Here is a 17,808-nt window from a genome sequence, read left to right on the forward strand (position 1 = left end):
TTGGTACTAATTTTCAGATTTCCTTATACTTCAAACTGGGTAATCACAATTTCAGATATTTGATATAAGACCAAAAACCCTATTTGGTTTCATTTAAAATTCGAATTAATTCATCCCCTATAATTCGGTAAACATCCTACAAACATCTAACCAATTTGTCTTGAGATAGCAAGAATCTCGGACAGATGTATTTAACATCTCTGTAAGGCAAACAAAAAAGGGAAATATTATAGAAAAACCAGACAAATAAGCTTTATTGATTCCAGAAACCTAATTAGTTCATCTACTTGTTACAATAATAGAATTCCACATACATCCTACAAACATGTATTTACCGTAATTTCCAGACTATTAAGCGCACCCATGAGCCGCACCCACTGAATTTTACAAATATTTTTATTTTGAACATAAATAAGCCGCACCTGTCTATAAGCCGTCACTAAGTCTACACTAATGAACTTTACACGTTACACACTGTGTATCGGGTGAAATATGTTGCGCTTCCTTTAGGAGCATAGCGGTATTTTGGGAATAGGCTGGCACTGCATTTTTCCGCTATTACTGCGTGTGTTCAAGACGAGGATTATGTTATTATTATTTACTGATGCTCATTTCTAGGTTTCTTTGACAAACCCGCAACGCTGTTGCCAAGAATAATAAAGCACGAGTTTTGGAAACCTGTCTGTGCTTATATGATTTCTGTTGCAACTGGAGTTAGTGAGCTCTCCCATGACCCAGACTCAACGAGCTACAACGGCTTATAACAGTAGCCTACCAAGAAAGTCATTGTTCACTGTCTTTCTCCTTCCTTTCACAACTATTTCTCTCTGGAGTTTATCTTTTGGCATCGCCGTGCGTTTAAAAAAAACGTTTTTTCTCCCGATGCCGTGCAGCTCAGAACACAGGTGAGGTTCATTTTTTCGTTTCCGTTCGAAATTTCATTGGTCTAATGTTATGGGGTTCAGTTTTTTGGCTTGAAGTTTGTGAAACCGGGAAAAACCCAGGAAAAATTCATAAATAAGCCTACACTTGATATACATTGTGCTAACAAGAATCTTATACAAACAGACAGAAAGATAACCTGAAAATCCATGATCTGGATAATGTTTAAGAGTTGATGGTGATAATCTTTAATCTGAGTTTAATTGCTGGGCCTGCATTACAATTAAGGTCCACCAGTTGATGATCTCTGGAATAAATAATGCAAAGTAATGTTTATAATATCTTCTCAACGTTGTTTAAAAAATAAATAAATAAAAAGCTGAATATTGTACACGTTTAGAGTGCATAAAAAAACAAATACTCAGTCACATTGCATTGCTGTTGCCTCTCCAGGGTAGAAATCCAGCTAGTGAAACTTGAGTCATAACCTTCTCTGACGACCCACTCGCGCACACACACACACACACATCAATGGTCCATTACCTAAGGAATGCTTTTACTTTCACAGGCTTAGATCATAAGCCTTTTTAAAAGCTCACACACACACACACACACACACACACACACACACACACACACACACACACACACACACACACACACACACACACACACACACATGAAGGCTGCCTGTAAGACTAGAGGGTGACAGATTCTCCATACACACATATCTGAGGCTGCACACTGTAACCAGGCAACCAGTGCCTTTCAGAAAGATAACTGGGAATGCAACACTACTTCAGCTTTGTATTAGTATGCCTGATTTTTCAAAGGAAGTCAGAAATCCTGCTTGCTCGTCCTTCAGCTTGCAAATGTTAAAGCTGGTAATTGTAAACCATGTTATAATTGCTAGAGACTGCACGTCAAGATACATCACTTCATCTGCTTTTCACTTGATTTAGGAGCTGCGACCTCTGAAGCAGAGATGAGTGTTTACAAAAAAAAAAAAAAAAAACATGCAGACTGAGTTAACCATATGTGACATAGAGAAGCAAAGAAATAGTGACAGTGAGCATAGGAGATGCTGTAATTAGATTGGAGTGGTCCCCTCGCTATATGACATGCATTATTGAAAGACCTGGGTGTGTCTGAGTGCTCCTAGTGTTGAGTGTGCTAATTCGGCTCCGGGTTAGGAGCCTGTGTGTTTTTACAGCTGCTGAGTAGCGGGACTCTAAGCAGTACTGCACTCGGCTCCACACTCTTAATTCTCACTTTATTAGCTCTTGGTGGGAGACAAAGCAAAGCTGTTTGTTTTCTCACGCCGTGCCTGAGATGTGGCGCCAGGTATCAAAACTATCGCTGACACACACCGCCATGCAGCACCCACCCAAGAACTGATCAATAACTTTACAGATATATTAAATAAATAAAATAAAAGAAACAAGTAATCAACTAAGTATTTAGGTACCGTTAATCATTCTACTGAAAATAGATCAAGGATCAAGTATTTGCTTAGTACAAGTACTGATATCCTTAAAATCAATATGCTACAGGATTGTAAAGATTAAGGAGAGCAAAATAAATAAATAAGAAAAAAAGGAAATAGCAGTGAACAATAAAATTTGAAAGAGATTACAATTAAATAAACTGCTGACGAAAGCTGTAACATAAGTACTTCTTGTAATTAAAAAGATGATGATCGCATAACATAATTATTGGTGCAAAATTCTTTGTTGTACTTTTTTTTCTAAAAGGGAGAGCTCAACTGTTATAGCTAACCAAGCCTAAGATCGTAATAATTTCACACACGTCTTTTCATGAATAAACAGCTATCACCAGCTACCTTTACTACAATATGAGATCCAAGAGGTTTATCATAGTGTAGTTTTTAGACACAACCCTTAGCAAGTAATACTCCAAAAAGTCTGTTTCCAAAAAGAAACGTACAAGCCAGACTCTCAAGTAATAAAGTGTACAATCAATTTTATACAAGGTTCTGTTCTGAGGCTCGGCTATCTCACCTGCTCACAAAATGTTTGACGTGCCAATTCTGATTGAATTTGTGATTTACTGCTCTGGTGTTTTCAGTTGTGCCAACAGATACAAAACTGTGTTGCCAAATCGCCTGCTTTAGTTTGATATATTCCAGAGATATATAGTACTTCCACACAATGATGGCTTGTTCCTGTTTTCAGCTTCTTTTTGATTCTTTTTTCATGTTGCTACTCTGTAGATTCCATTTGATTTAAATAAAAATTACATGAATCGTTTTATTTGAACTAGATTTTGTTTTCTCTTCCAGATTAGTCATGAAAATGACAAACCCTATAAGTATTAATTTTACTATTTATGTAACAGTTAAAAAATACCAATAGTGCCAAATCTGTTTCATTTCAGCAGTGTATGTGTAGTTAAAACGATGTCAGTGCTGTCATAATATAACATTTACCCCTATACACGATTGAACTACAGGATGAACAATATGTTAATATAGACAGAAATTACAGACCAAAGCATTTTCTGGCTCTTCCGTTTCACAAAGCAGGAAGATCTAAAGTTATTGGGACCACCATTTGACACCAAATGAAGAATCATAATTTGATGTAAGAGGTGTTGTAAGTTTTTATAGGGATAGGGATAGGGTTTGTGCAGTTTCGATCTGATTTTGTGCCACTTTAACATAACTCATAACTGTACCTGTTCAGTGATTTTGCATTCAAATTCAATTTCAATATCCAGAAAATTATACATTGAATTAAAAAAAATGGATAGATGAAAGAGTGTAGAAAGAGTGTAGCTGAGACAAAAGTCATAAAAAGTGTACACACTGCATGACTGTAAACAACAGAGTGACAGTGAACTGAAAATCAACTGCAGCAAATGCATCAAGTACGAGTAAGATGGAGGCTGCACATGATTACTCAGTAAGAACGGGCAACACAAGGTTAAGGATTGAATTATACAGTCCAGTCTTATCAGGATGGGAATAAACCCACATGCTGCACAATTTTCGCTGTTCAATGTATTGAGTGTCCCGAACAGGATTACTTTAAAATCTCAGGGCACAACAATTAAAAATAGTTAATAATAATCATCATCTCATTACTTTTCTAGATTTTTGCTTGTGTCAACCTCATTACTACTTAAAAAAAATTATATGTAATAGATTCTAATGTACTTAAATACATTATTATTAGTATACATTAGTAACATATTGTTTAATCTGACATATTATAGCTGAAATGGATGAAAGTTAAATGAAACATGCTACTTTCTATTTGCTATCACTAAATATGTAGATAAGTGAATAAAATCCATGTCTACTTTATGTCAATCTCAACTAAAAACCCAGACAGATATCAGATCACTTTGATGAAAATAACAAAAATAACACAGACTCAGAGGGTCAAATGAGCCAGTATACAGTGTATCTGCAGTTCTGATGAGGGAATTCCCACAATCAGTCATTCAATCTGTGCAATCACTTCTTCAACATCACATCACCATTCTGGCATTCAGGGCACTGCTCACAAATTTAACTCTACAAAACCGCTTTTCAATCTTATTGTGCTGTTTGAGAAAACTCTAACTGTCCTTGGCTCCTATTTCTGAAACACCCATGATTACAAAAGCCAGAGATGTTAGCATGCAAGTGATTACTGCACATACACAGAAGGGAAAAAGAGACTTTGCACACACTGTTGGTACACACACTCATCTTTATTCATTGCTGGACATCACTTCGGCTGCATGCATCACTCACAGCTCCACATGCACTACTATCATGGTCAAATAGACAGCTACAGAAGCAATTTCCTAGACTAGAGAATGACAAGAGTGCGGAGGTGTCAAGGAGATGAGATATGTTGTTCCAGGACCCGATGACCTGAGAGTGTGTTCACCTCTGCTTTGCACAGCTTCGTGATGTGACAAGATGCAAGCAGCAGCACTTTGTCGCATGTGATAAGGAGGAAGGAGAGGGGGGCAAATTGGTGCTTTTTATAGTGTGTAGAAAGTATTCAAATGATCCTGCAGCTCTAATCACGTTGTTAATGAGCTTTACAAAATAGTTTGTCCATTAGCACAAAAAAAAAGCTTTTAAAATATTAAAAGAAACATATTCATACCTTACCTGGCTTTGCTTCAGTGTGAAGCTCCAAAAGACCTAATACATATATGAAGATTTAAAGTATATCACAACATAACCATTCTATAGGCCAACAGGTTTGAATATGAATTTTATTTGAAGGTGAAGTAGTTTAATCTAAACTGCATTGTAGCACACTTTGAAAATCCCTGCATATGTTTATTTATAACAGCTCGTACTGGTGGTTTCTTTTAATCTTTCTACATCACAAAATATTAGTCATATACTGTACTTATAATGAATACATTGCTCTCTTGTTCTGAATGGGCTTAATCCAAATCTCAGCAACTCACTTTAAATCTTAAAATAATGTAAACCTAATGTTCTGAAGGTGGAAAGTTAAGTTATGAAAAAAGTTCTTTAGTTCTAACAATTAGACAAAATAAATAAAATGTTTATTAATTGATATACTCAGGAACAGTGGCAGGTCATCAGAGCCAGCAAGAATCACTGACTTACTTTTAATACATTTTTGCCTATATATATATATATATATATATATATATATATATATTCCATTATTCCTAGTAGCCTATTCTCTTCATTTCATAGCCTTTCTCTCAGGTGCTCTGCATAGTTTTAAGTTTCTATCCATTCAGATTTCGCCTGGTAGTATAAAATACATGAGAATAAAACTGTTGCTTTAACCGATCGGATTCCGAGTTCGTGGCACAGAGGCCATCTAGCAGGTGTCTAAATATCCTGGCATTTTCATGTCCTTTGATTGGAGTTGAAGGACCGTAGGGCAGCTTGGAAACTGCCTATGTATCAAACTGCTCAAGCTGTGGAATTATGTTTCTTCATTTCACCATGGCTGACAGAGGAGCAGAAATTGATTTGGTCACAAATATAATTCCAATGACATTTATAAGAGACTTTTCAAGAAAAGCACTGAAGGCCTAGGTGTAAAATGCACGGCCTGCTACTGCTCAGCAATGCCATTTTTACAATTAAAAGAATCCCTGGCAGAATAAAGTTTACGCACTTATTATTACAAAAAACTAAACTCTCAATGAATCTCACTCTCAATAATTAAATATGCAAAAACTGCTGGGTGACTTACAGGCTTTACCTTTATCCTTTGATACTCTAAATGAAGTACTCAACATGCAGATAAATTGGACTGGATAGACAAACAAACAAACATTTGTGCACACATCCAATATGAACTTATGCCATGCTTTGTAATACAAGAGCAGTTAAGGAAATGAGACAGCCCCCTTGTGGCTGATTAGGATTGTTTAAAAGTTAAGGTTTGGCCTGCATGCAAATCAGCAGCGTATAAATTTCATATTTTACAGCAGACATGCTACTCTTTCAATAAAATTCCTGAAAGAGAAATCACAAGAGGAAAGTTAAATTCCATCTCTTTGACAACTTCCTTTGATTTTGCACTAATCTTTTCACTTTCCCTTCCACCCTGGCAAGATCCTCTCTGATTAGCTCGCTGTGGGAGAGTGACACATCTCTCTTCTGATACCTGGAGCCTGATGATTATCCATTTTCAAACACAGGAGACTCTGGCATTTCAATCCCGAATAATGAGAAGTAAAGAAGATAGACAGCTGGCAACAATGAGAGGAGTTTGTCAAGATTACACTTTCAAACCATTTTTATAACCTTTTTTTACCCATTTCATTTAGGATGGCAATAATATTAGAGCTGACGGTTCAGTATACTGTATTTAGTTATTATTTCTACTATCTGCCATTACATTTCAGCTCATTTACCAGAAGACATTCAACATTACTGTCAAATTACCCTAAAGTCACGTATCCGTCACTACCCTGAAAATTGCCTCAGATAAGATACTGAAAGTCAATTAACAGCTTTAAACGGGGGTGAAAAGAGATAAGAGCTTCAAAGGCCTTACAGCTGAAAAACCAGACTTCAGAATATTGCATGAAATATCCAAACAGAATGCAGCTGGAAACCTCTGTAGCACAAAGGATAAGAATACAACCAATACAATCATACAATCACTGGTCAGTTTAATAGGAACATCCGCACAATGCATTACATGTAGGTCACAACAGTCAATGTTCACATTCATTACTTAAATGGAGAAAACGTTTCCTTAAAGACTATGATTACTGGCAGGTTTGAGTATTTAAGAAACTGTTGAGCTTCGGCCATTTCCAGACAGATTTAAGTACACATGAAGCTTACAGAAAACCAAATAACCACTCTTTACACCTTGGATGAGCAGAATATGCATCTAAAAATCTACAACATGCCAGACTTTGAGTTAGATGGGCTACAAGTGAAGGAGAGTAGATATGAGACCACAGGAGCCACAAAATTATCTGAAATAAATAGTCAAATATTTTATATTAGATATCACATATATTAATTATCTAGTCTATCCCTACCTAGTTTTTTCAATTTAATCTTCTTTTCTTTCAATTAACAAGACAACATTTACAAGAGTATTTTTATGAGCTGCTCTGTCATCTGAAAAATGTGAAAAGGTTTGTGTAAGTAAATTGCTCAGTGCAAAGAAATGGGAAGTAATGAGAACCTGGTATTTTTATGTTCTTTTTTTTTCATGTAGACATAAATATATAAATAGACATGAAGTTATTTGAAAAACATGAAAAATGACCTTTGAAACCTGTCTAGTCTTCATGCTGTATGTATGTATGTTAAGTATGGTATCACTAATAATAGCAGGTTTGAGGTTTTAATTTCGCCTTTTATATTTTTTATTTATATTTGTAATATAAATTCTCAAACAGAAATGTGAGCTACATTAAACAAGTGTTAAAATTATTTTTATAATGTTAAAATTAATTTGAACTGAAATTGTATATTATATATATATATATATATACACACATGCATATAAACACACACAGTATAACAGTAGCAAGTATCACAATATAGCTTTTTGAGTAGTTTGTTTACATTTGCGACATTTAGCAGACGTCCTTGTACAGAGTAATGTACAAAAGTGCTTTGAGTCTCTAGCAATGAATAAATCTACACTGGTACACTAGATTACAAACTTGATATAAATCAGGCTACAACTCTTGATTTTCACAAAGCAAACTTAAAAAGTGCTAATTTAAGTGTCAATCGTCGCTTGAAGATAGCCAGGAACTCTGCTGTTCGGACATCTAATGGAAGTTCATTCAACCACCTCAGTGCCAGAACAGAGAAGAGCCTTGAAGTGTACTTACCTCTCATTCTGAGAGAAGGTGGTACCAGTCAAGCAGTGCTGGAGGATCTCAGACAGCATGATCCAGTGTGAGGTGTGATGAGGTCCCTGAGGTAAAATAGTGCTGGGCCATTTTTGGCCTTGTAGGCAAGCATCAGTGTTTCGATTCTGATACGTGCAGCTTCTGGAAGCCAGTGAAGGGAGCACAGCAGTGGGGTGGTGTGGGAGAACTTGGGCAGGTTGAACACAAGTCGTGCAGCTGCATTTTGGATAATTCGCAGTGTGATGAATAGCATTCAGAGGAAGACCTGCCAGCAGAGAGCTGCAGTAGTCCAGTCTAGAAATGACAAGAGACTGAACAAGCACCTGGGCAGCCTGTGTGGACAGAAATGGTCGAATCCTTCGGGTGTGGAAGAAAATAAATTTGACAAGAACGAGCCACATGAGCAAACGTGAGGAGAAGGACAGCTGATTGTCCATAGTTACCCCAAGGTTGCGAGCAGTGGCTAAAGGTATACAGGTCAAACCGTGAGTCCTCCAATCAGACTAATCTCAAAACCAATCATGTCCCAGCAGTGCATTTCTCTTTTCAGTGGGCTGCTTTTATTCTATTGGGGGTTTTGCATGAAAATTCATCATTCATTACTACTAAAAAGATCATGACCAGAAAGCAAGCCGTCAAATAAACATCCACAATACATTCAATACTAGGCAGGAACTTTTAAAACCTCTCCTCACACGCTTCTACATGATGCCAGTCTGGATACCAATAGGTGTTCCTAAAAACTTTTTTGCTAGCAATCATGTCACCAATAAAGTGGAGAAACTGTAAGGCACTAAGATCAGTTTCTCGTGACACTGCATGTAAATATAAAGTGCAGGGGCATTAAGATGTGACACACATTTAAGGCTAAAAATGACATTATAAATCAGAGGGACCTTTGAGTAAATATTATCACAATCATTCGTTTTTATTAAATATTTTGGTGTGCCTGCTTTGCATGGTATAAATAAAGAGCGACTGAACACAGTGGTAGATTTTAGGTAGGTTATTTGTTCAAACTCAGAACTTACATCACATTACCATTTTACAAATGTATTTTTAGCCCTAATTATTTGTTTACATGTTTATGTAAAATAATTTAAAGCTTACAAGTTTTTAAAGAAAAAAAAAAAATATATATATATATATATATATATATATATATATATATATATATATATATATATATATATATATATATATATATATATATTGAATAGGTGTCTCAACTGATACCCAACATTTCAATATGGGTTTTAGGGGGAAATCTTTGTGTTTTGTGTTCTATATGAGTGGAAACCACATTGGAATGCCACCAAACGTCAAAAAAATATAAAGCACAGGAATACAAGACAAAATTATAAAGAAGCCTAGAAGTATTCTTTTTTTATGTGCATGTGTACATGTGTCGATGATGAAGAACAGACCCCTGGTGGGTGCCAAACGAAAGACTGCAGGGTGTTAATGAGGACAGAGCCAGAGCCAAAGCCATATCCAAACTCTACACGGTCCTGCTGTTCCCTACGCTCATCTATCAGCGTTGTCCAATCCACTGCTGATGTGATAAAACACGCAGGCACATGCAACATTATTGGGTCAGGAGATACGAAGAAAAAAAAAACAGAAAGGAAGAGAGGAGGCCATGTTAAACATACAGTATGTTCAGAATTTGTAAAACACTTTATAGTAAGAAAACATATACCGTCACGTTGATCATTGATGTAAACAATAGAGTAAATACAGTATTTGATAATGTTTTATACCAACTAAGAATGTATAAGAGAGTAAAAGTTCATAATGTGAAACAGGAGTCACAGAATCATAAGGATCCACCCTCTACGCATCAAACTGAATTTTTTTTTTATCATATTATATCCCCATCTCTCAGCAAAAAACGTGTACCAGTGGTTTTTTCACTCACTTTAGCCAGGGTTAGAGACGGATTAGAACCATCAGCATCACACGGAAATGATTTAATACTGGCAGCTACAGCTTTCTGATTTGTTTGATGGAAGGTCTCATCCAGGGGATTATAGGTGAAACAGAGTGTAACACTCAAACCACAGCAGAGACGGGATGAAGGACAGTCCTCACATGATGGCCACATAAACATTATGACATAAAACGTGAGTTGTGGTATAGGCCTCCATATTCTGAAAATTGCCTAGTCTAGATTGTCGAAGCAGTGGTACAATCATTTCTCATTAATCATCATTAAAAAAAAAAAGGCCAGGGACATGATTGAAAACTTGCCTATTATAACCTCCTGATGTATTTTACACACAGAACAGAACAGACTTGGAAGCATTGTGTGGTCATACCACTATTATTTCACAGAATTAAACAACAAAAGCTCAGATATGATTAATTATTATTATTATTATGAGCTACAAATTTATCCTCAAGCGCTAATAGTGAACGTATGTCCAAATAAATTGCGGCAATGATAAATGTGGCAATGATACATTTTCTGATTAAACTTAATTAAAGCAAGTCTTTTTGCACAGTCTGTATGGAGTTTTACATGTTCTCTCAGGTGTGGGTTTCCTTAGGGTTCTTTGAATATTCTAGGTATTCTAGGATGGATGGATGGATGGATGGATGGATGGATGGATAGATGGATAGATGGGTGGGTGTGTGTTTGGATGGGTGGATGGATAGGTGGATGGGTGGATGGATAGAGTAAAAGATAACACAAGTGAACACATCATGCAGTTTTTAAATTAAGGTTTTTATTATTGAGGGAAAACAAAATCCAAATCTACATGGACCTGTGTGAAGGAGTGTTTGCCCCCTGTTAAAACTGTGGTAAATCACACCTGAGTTCAATTTCTGGATGGATGGGTGGATAGATGGATGGGTGGTTGGGTGGATGGGATGATTTCTGTGTATGTATGTGAATGTGACATTAAAATTTGATTTGATTTAATTGGGATAGATGATGGGTAGGTGGGATGATGGGTGGGTGAGATAGATGGGAGGGTGGGATGAGTGGATGGACAGTAACTTCTCTAAAAAAAAAAAAAAAATCAAACCTGGTCTTGGTTCAGGTGAGGTGACACACACCGGCCCATATACTAAACAGGTACTTAACGCAGCGCTGTTCACTTTTTATGAACAATTCATTACATCTTACACACTATAACGTTTCACTTGAGAGACAAAAACCGGTGTCCATATACATACTTCCTCAATATGATATATTTATGTTGCTCTTACCTCAAACATAGGAGTGGTGCCTTTTTCTGGCAGAGTACATGCCAGTAATTCTGCGAAAAACTTGGCCATAAAAGTGTGTGTCAGTGTTTGTGTGTGTGTGTGTGTGTGTGTGTGTGTGTGTGGTTTCTCCGCCGGCTCTCAGTAGTTTTCACTGATGATCAATTCTTTGTCCACCGAATGTGGCACTTCCATCCCGGTGTACAAATAAACAAACAAATAAATAAGTAAACGTGGTGTTTTTGCCGGGAAACTGAAAAGAATCACAGCCCTCGTGCCGCCCGGCTTTGTGCAGATGTCGGTTACGCTCTCGCGCGGACAAAAGCCGTTTGAATCAAACCGATTAAGGTGAGCGCGTGAAGCTCTGTTTGTGTACGCGCGCGCGTGTGCAGCTCTGTTTGTGTACGCGCGCGCGTGTGCAGCTCTGTTTGTGTACGCGCGCGCCCGCTGGGGGAGCGGCCGGAGACACTAAAGTCGATTGAGTGGTTACCATGGGGGAATAAATAACTAAAACACATACAGTATAAACAATAGCGGTTTGAGGTTCTGCTAAATGTTAACAACAACTTCAAATCCTGCAGTGAATTTCACTATTCTGTTCTTCCTCCATAAGATCAAACTAATCGCATGGAAGTAGATCATTGAAGTACATCACACATAGCATGGAAGTAGATGATAACAAATGTGGACTTAGAAGTACAGTAGATCACACTGATAGTATAGAAGTAGATCACACTGATAGCATGGAAGTTTAGTAAACTCGTCACATTTCAGCAACCATTTTAGTAGATCTTCTCAAGAGACAATACAATAGAAATGAAACTTGAATATATTTTAGAGTAGACAATGTGCAGCTTGTATAGCAGTACAGATTTACTGTTCTCTGAAAACTGTATTTGCTTTTCTGCCTAACTTTTCAAAGTGACCAACTTGTGCTTGTGAAGTTTAGTCCCTTTTGGAAATTCCTGGTTGATGTTAGCATGGAGTGAGCTGAAGTGGCGCTGAAGATTTGAAATGCGCTAATGTCGCCTGACATGAGGCAGAATGACTTGCCATTACGTTCAACATAATAAATATACACTCTCCCACTCTGTTAAAAACATCCTGTGTTCATCTTCATATTTTCGTTTTGCTGTGCATTTTTTCCTGCAATTTTAAGATCGAACTTGACACAAACTGTTTACTTAAAATGTAAGTAAACAATTTGCATATGGAAGTTTGTGTTGGTTTTTTCTTTTTTAATGGGCGTTTGCTTCGCTTGAGTTAAATACGGTATTTTCTTCAAATGCGCATGTGCGTGAGAAGAAAATACCGCAAAATTTTCCAGTAGGGGGAAGATCATTTAAGTTTTAAAAATACCGTATTTAACTCAAGTAAAGCGAACACGCACATAAAAAAAAAAAACACAAACTTCGTTCTTTTTCTAATTTCGCTCGGTGTTTCACTATGGGAATCGCTTTGGGCGTGACCAACTACGGAAGCTCTTATGACACCACGTCTGTCTTGATAGACAGGTCGACCTGAGATCAGGCTCCGCCCCACCTTTATCCCTCAGGTCGACCCCTTCTAACATCATTTTCGCGCTTTCTTCCCGTGAGGGACTACACTAAGCTCTCTCAGCACTTCCAGTTCTCGGGTGGTTTCGCTTAACTGTTCATCGTGCGGGCCGTCATTGGATGCCGCCACCGAACGCGAGGTCAGTCGTACGGAATCGTGCTGAGCGACGTCACGGAATAGCGTCCGCGTCGAGGCGAGCTATTCCTATTCCAACCTGCTGGGTATTAAGTTACGCGGTAGGGACGTAGTAGCGTCAGGCTATTACAGGCTTAGCGCGTCAAGGCGAAGCCTTCGGAGGGCTAACTACCCTGCGAACGTCGGCAGACTAACGTGTTGTGACGAGTCTAATATTCTCCATACTCAGCCATGTCGACGATCATCCCCCCTACCAAAGGGAATGAGTCGAAGATCAGGGAGGTTGCATCCCGCCCGTGTCCATCATCATGTGGAGCAACCATCTTGGGCAGGGACCCTCACCCGATGTGCATCACGTGCATGGGCCTGAAAGCACTGCTCAACCCTCTGCACTCCCTCCACGGAGGGACCTTCTGTCCCAGGCGGGTGGGGAGATTTATCATCCGCACCTCACAAAGGGAAGCCAACAGCAACGGCTGTCCCACTGGATTGTGGAGGCTATATCTATAGCGTATGAATGCTGTGGTTCTCAGGCACCTGCGGGTCTGAGGGCCCACTCTACTAGAGGGATACACCTTTGTGCGGGTTTATAGACTAGATGTGTCTGAGTCATCCTTGGCACATGCAGTGCTGAGTGCCAGACGTTCTGAGCCCATGTGATTGGGTGTAGCGGGATCTTGTGCAATCCGGGAGTGGTCTATATCTCCCATAGTGAAACACAGAGCGAAGTTAGAAAAAGAACGATGGGTTACTTAACGTAATCCTGGGTTCTTTGATAACAGAGTGAGGTGTTTCACCAGCACTTCCCTCCTTGCACGGGGACGGGAAGAAATCTCGCTACAATGATGTTAGAAGGGGTCGACCTGAGGCATAAAGGTGGGGCGGAGCCTGATCTCAGGTCAACCTGTCTTGTCATAAGAGCTTCCATAGTTGGTCACGCCCAAAACGATTCCCATAGTGAAACACCTCACTCTGTTATCAAAGAACCCGGGATTACGTTAAGTAACCCATCGATATGAATGTAAGAGCCGCATGAAACCAGGCAAAGAGCCGCATGTGGCTTGAGAGCCGCGGGTTGGCCACCCCTGCCCTAAGTAATAACAGCTGTATGTCACTTAACCATGCAAAGCCACATGTCCTGTTTATCATGTTCATATTTTTGTCTATACAAGCTGCACATTGACTACTCTAAAATATATACTTGTGAGGGTTGTACATGGAGGAAGATAATGGAAGTACATCACACTGATAGCATGGAAGTAGATCATGGTAGAACATTACACTGATTCCATGGAAGTAGATTGTGGAAGTAGATCACACTTATAGCTTGGAGGAATATCACCCTGATTGCATGAAGGTAAATCACATTGAGAGCATGGAGGAAGATCATGGATGTAGATCACACAGATAGCACAGAGGAAGATCACATTATTAGCATGAAAGTAGATCACACTAATAGCACGAAGGGAGATCACACTTATAGCATGGAAGAGGTTATGGGTGTAGACCACACAGATAGCATGAAGGTAAATCACACTAATAGCATAGAGGAAGATCACACAGATAGCTAGAAGTAGATCATACTGATAGCTAGAAGTAGATCATACTGATAGCATGGAAGTAGATCATACTGATTGTATGGAAGTAGATCATACTGATTGCATGGAAGTAGATCATACTGATTGCATGGAGGAAGGTCACACTGATAGCATGGATGTACAGTGGTGTAAAAAAACACCTGGGTTCAATTTCTCTCCCCACACCGAGGCCTGATTACTGCCACACCTGTTCGCAATCAAGACATTTTTTAAATAGGACCTGCCTGACAAGGTGAAGCAGACCAAAAGATCCTCAAAAGCTATCATGCTGAGAGTCAAAGAGGATCAAATGAAACAACAGAAACAGAAACAAATGATAATGTAATTGAGATCTATCAGTCTGGAAATGTTATAAAGCCATTTTTAAAGCTTTGGGACTTCAGCGAACTACAGTGAAAGCCATTATTCACAAATGGCAAAAACATGAAACAGTGCAGAACCTTCCCAGGAGTGGCCGGCCGACCAAAATTACCAAGACCTTTGGGAAAATGCTCTGTGGACTGACGAGACAAAAGTCGAACTTTCTGAAAGGTGTGTTTCCCATTATGTCTGGCGTAAAAGTAACACAACATTTCAGAAAAAGAAAATCAATAACAACAACAGTAAAATATGGTGATGGTAGTGTGATGGTCTGGGGCTGTTTTACTGCTTCAGGACCTGGAAGATTTGCTGTGATAAATGAAACCATAAATTCTGCCTTTTACCAAAAAATCCTGAAGGAGGATGTCTGGCCATTTGTTTGTGACCTCAAGCTGAAGCAAACTTGGGTTCTGCTGCAGGACAATGATCCCAAACACACCAGCAAGTCCACCTCTAAATGGCTGAAGAAAAACAAAATCAGGACTTTGGAGTGGCCTAGTCAAAGTCCTGACTGAATCCTATTGAGATGCTGTGCATGACCTTAAAAAGGCGGTTCATGCTCGAAAACTCTCCAATGTGGCTGAATTACAACAATTCTGCATAGATGAGTGGACCAAAATTCCTCCACAGCGCTGTAACAGACTAATTGAAAGTTATCGCAAACGCTTGCTTGCAGATCACAATGATAGTATGGTGGTAGATCACACTAATAGCATGGAGGAAGATCATGGAAGTAAGTCAAACTGATAGCATGGAAGAAGACCATGGAAGTAGATCACACTCATAGCATGGGGGAAGATCACACTGATAGCATAAAGGTAGATCACTCTAATCTGAATAGTTTATGCCGTACTTATTGATTTTGGTAATAATTTGTTTGCTACTATTTCTCTGTAAAGTAGTTGTCTATCCCACTGAGGTCACAGCGGACATTACAAATGCAGGTACTAGTAAAAAAAACAATCAATAGTATCTAGGTAGTACAACTGCATTGTGGGCAAGTAAAAAAACTGTTAACCAAAGTGAAAAGTCACCAATACAAGACCATGATTACAAAAAAGTAAACTCATTATCTCATTCCAAAATAAATCTTGGTGTTAGTATTTAGATGGGAGCTTCATACTAGTTCTATAAACACATTCCCATGTTGTCTGTTCAGTGTCTAAAGGATCTTTACGATGTGAATATGTAAGGTATACAGAAAGTCTTTGTCTGTGCTCACACATCTTTGGTTACCATGTGTTTTTACCCAATCAGACACAGTTTTAGCTCAGTTTTTTCCAGTGTGTATATTTAATTTTCTTTTATCTGTATTAAACTGCAGAAGAACATATGCATATATTCTGTGTGCTGTGTGATTCTTCCCTAATCAAAAAAGACACCACGGGCATCGTAGATCACATGGAAAACCTCTAAAAGAATAAAAAAAATTTGGGGCAGGTTAAAAATGTAACACTTGGACACTACCGAAATAAATCTTGGACTACATATTAATTATTAAGATTAACAAACACGTAGTTCAAGGTGAATTTTTCATGCAGAAGGGTACAGATTATCCTTTCATTCTTGACTTTCTAATAAATAGCCCAGACCAGTGAGGTATCATTTTGTTATTTTAGTTAGGGAATAAAAAAATCTGTTCCTGTCATGACCAGAAATATGGCTGAGTGGTTAGCATGGGGGTGGGTGGTGGTGCAAGCAGTAACACGCTGCCACAGTTGGGCCCTGAACTCTGTGTGCTCATGGGGTGCTGTATAAAAGCTGTCCCAAACTTCCACACAAGCTGAAATATATAAAGATAATAATTTCACTGGACCGTAATGTATATAATAGGTGTCAAAGGTTCTAGATAAATGTGGAACTCGTAAAAAGGATAAAAATCTAAAAAATTATTTGTTAGATTTTACAGTTAAAATATATTATATTTAGTAATTTAGCAAATTCCTCTATCCAGATGAACATAGAAATGTACAAACTGTGGAAGGTAGAGTGATACAAACCTACAAATACAAAGCAAACTTGAAGGACAAATGACAAATGATCATTTGTGCTAGAGTTAGCAATGGGTAGCTGTTAACAAAAAGAACATTTTGTGCATCATACAAAAAGCAATAATGAAGGAATAGTTTTAAAGCTATTCGTTAAAGCTATTTACTTCACGTTCATCACCCTATCAGAAACTCTCTTCACCTTCATTACACTCTTACTGTACTCTTCCTTCAGAATCACCCCTAAACCATTCCTCTTTCCATCTACTCCATGATAGAAAGGTTTAAACCCACCTCCAATGTTCCTGGCCTTACTCCCTTTCCACTTGGTCTCCTAAACACACAACATATTTACCTTTCTCTGCTCCATCATTTCGGCTACCTCTTTTCCTTTACCAGTCATAGTACCAACATTTAAAGTACCAACCCAAACCCCCACTCTCCTACACATCCATACTTTCCTGCTGTCTCTGTAGATGTCTTCCTCATCTCCTTTTCCTCCTTTGGCCAACAGTAGCCCGATTTCCACTGGTACCCTGTAGGCTAACGAAACATGTGGCGGTCGTTGGTAACCCGGGCCTGGACCAATCCAGTATGAATTTCTCTTTTGTGATCCGCATATTTGATTTGGCACATGTTTTACGCTGGATGCTCTTCCTAATGCAACCCTCCCTATTTATCCGGGTTTGGCACCGGCACTAAGAGTGCACTGGCTTGTGAAA

At 38.5% G+C, this 17,808-nt stretch overlaps 1 protein-coding gene across 1 annotated transcript in view; it reads right to left on the bottom strand.

Moving 5' to 3' along the window:
• The window catches only part of rasgef1ba (RasGEF domain family, member 1Ba), a 58,936-nt gene extending 47,186 nt beyond the window's left edge, over nt 1-11,750 (bottom strand). Inside the window, exon 1 of the mRNA XM_046841920.1 lies at nt 11,452-11,750. Coding sequence (XP_046697876.1) covers nt 11,452-11,520 — 69 coding nt within the window. The 5' untranslated portion in view covers nt 11,521-11,750. The remainder of the gene's footprint in view (nt 1-11,451) is intronic.
• Between the last annotated feature and the right edge of the window lie 6,058 nt (nt 11,751-17,808).

The sequence above is a fragment of the Silurus meridionalis genome, chromosome 27 (assembly GCF_014805685.1).
Source record: "Silurus meridionalis isolate SWU-2019-XX chromosome 27, ASM1480568v1, whole genome shotgun sequence".
NCBI classification, from domain to species: domain Eukaryota; kingdom Metazoa; phylum Chordata; class Actinopteri; order Siluriformes; family Siluridae; genus Silurus; species Silurus meridionalis.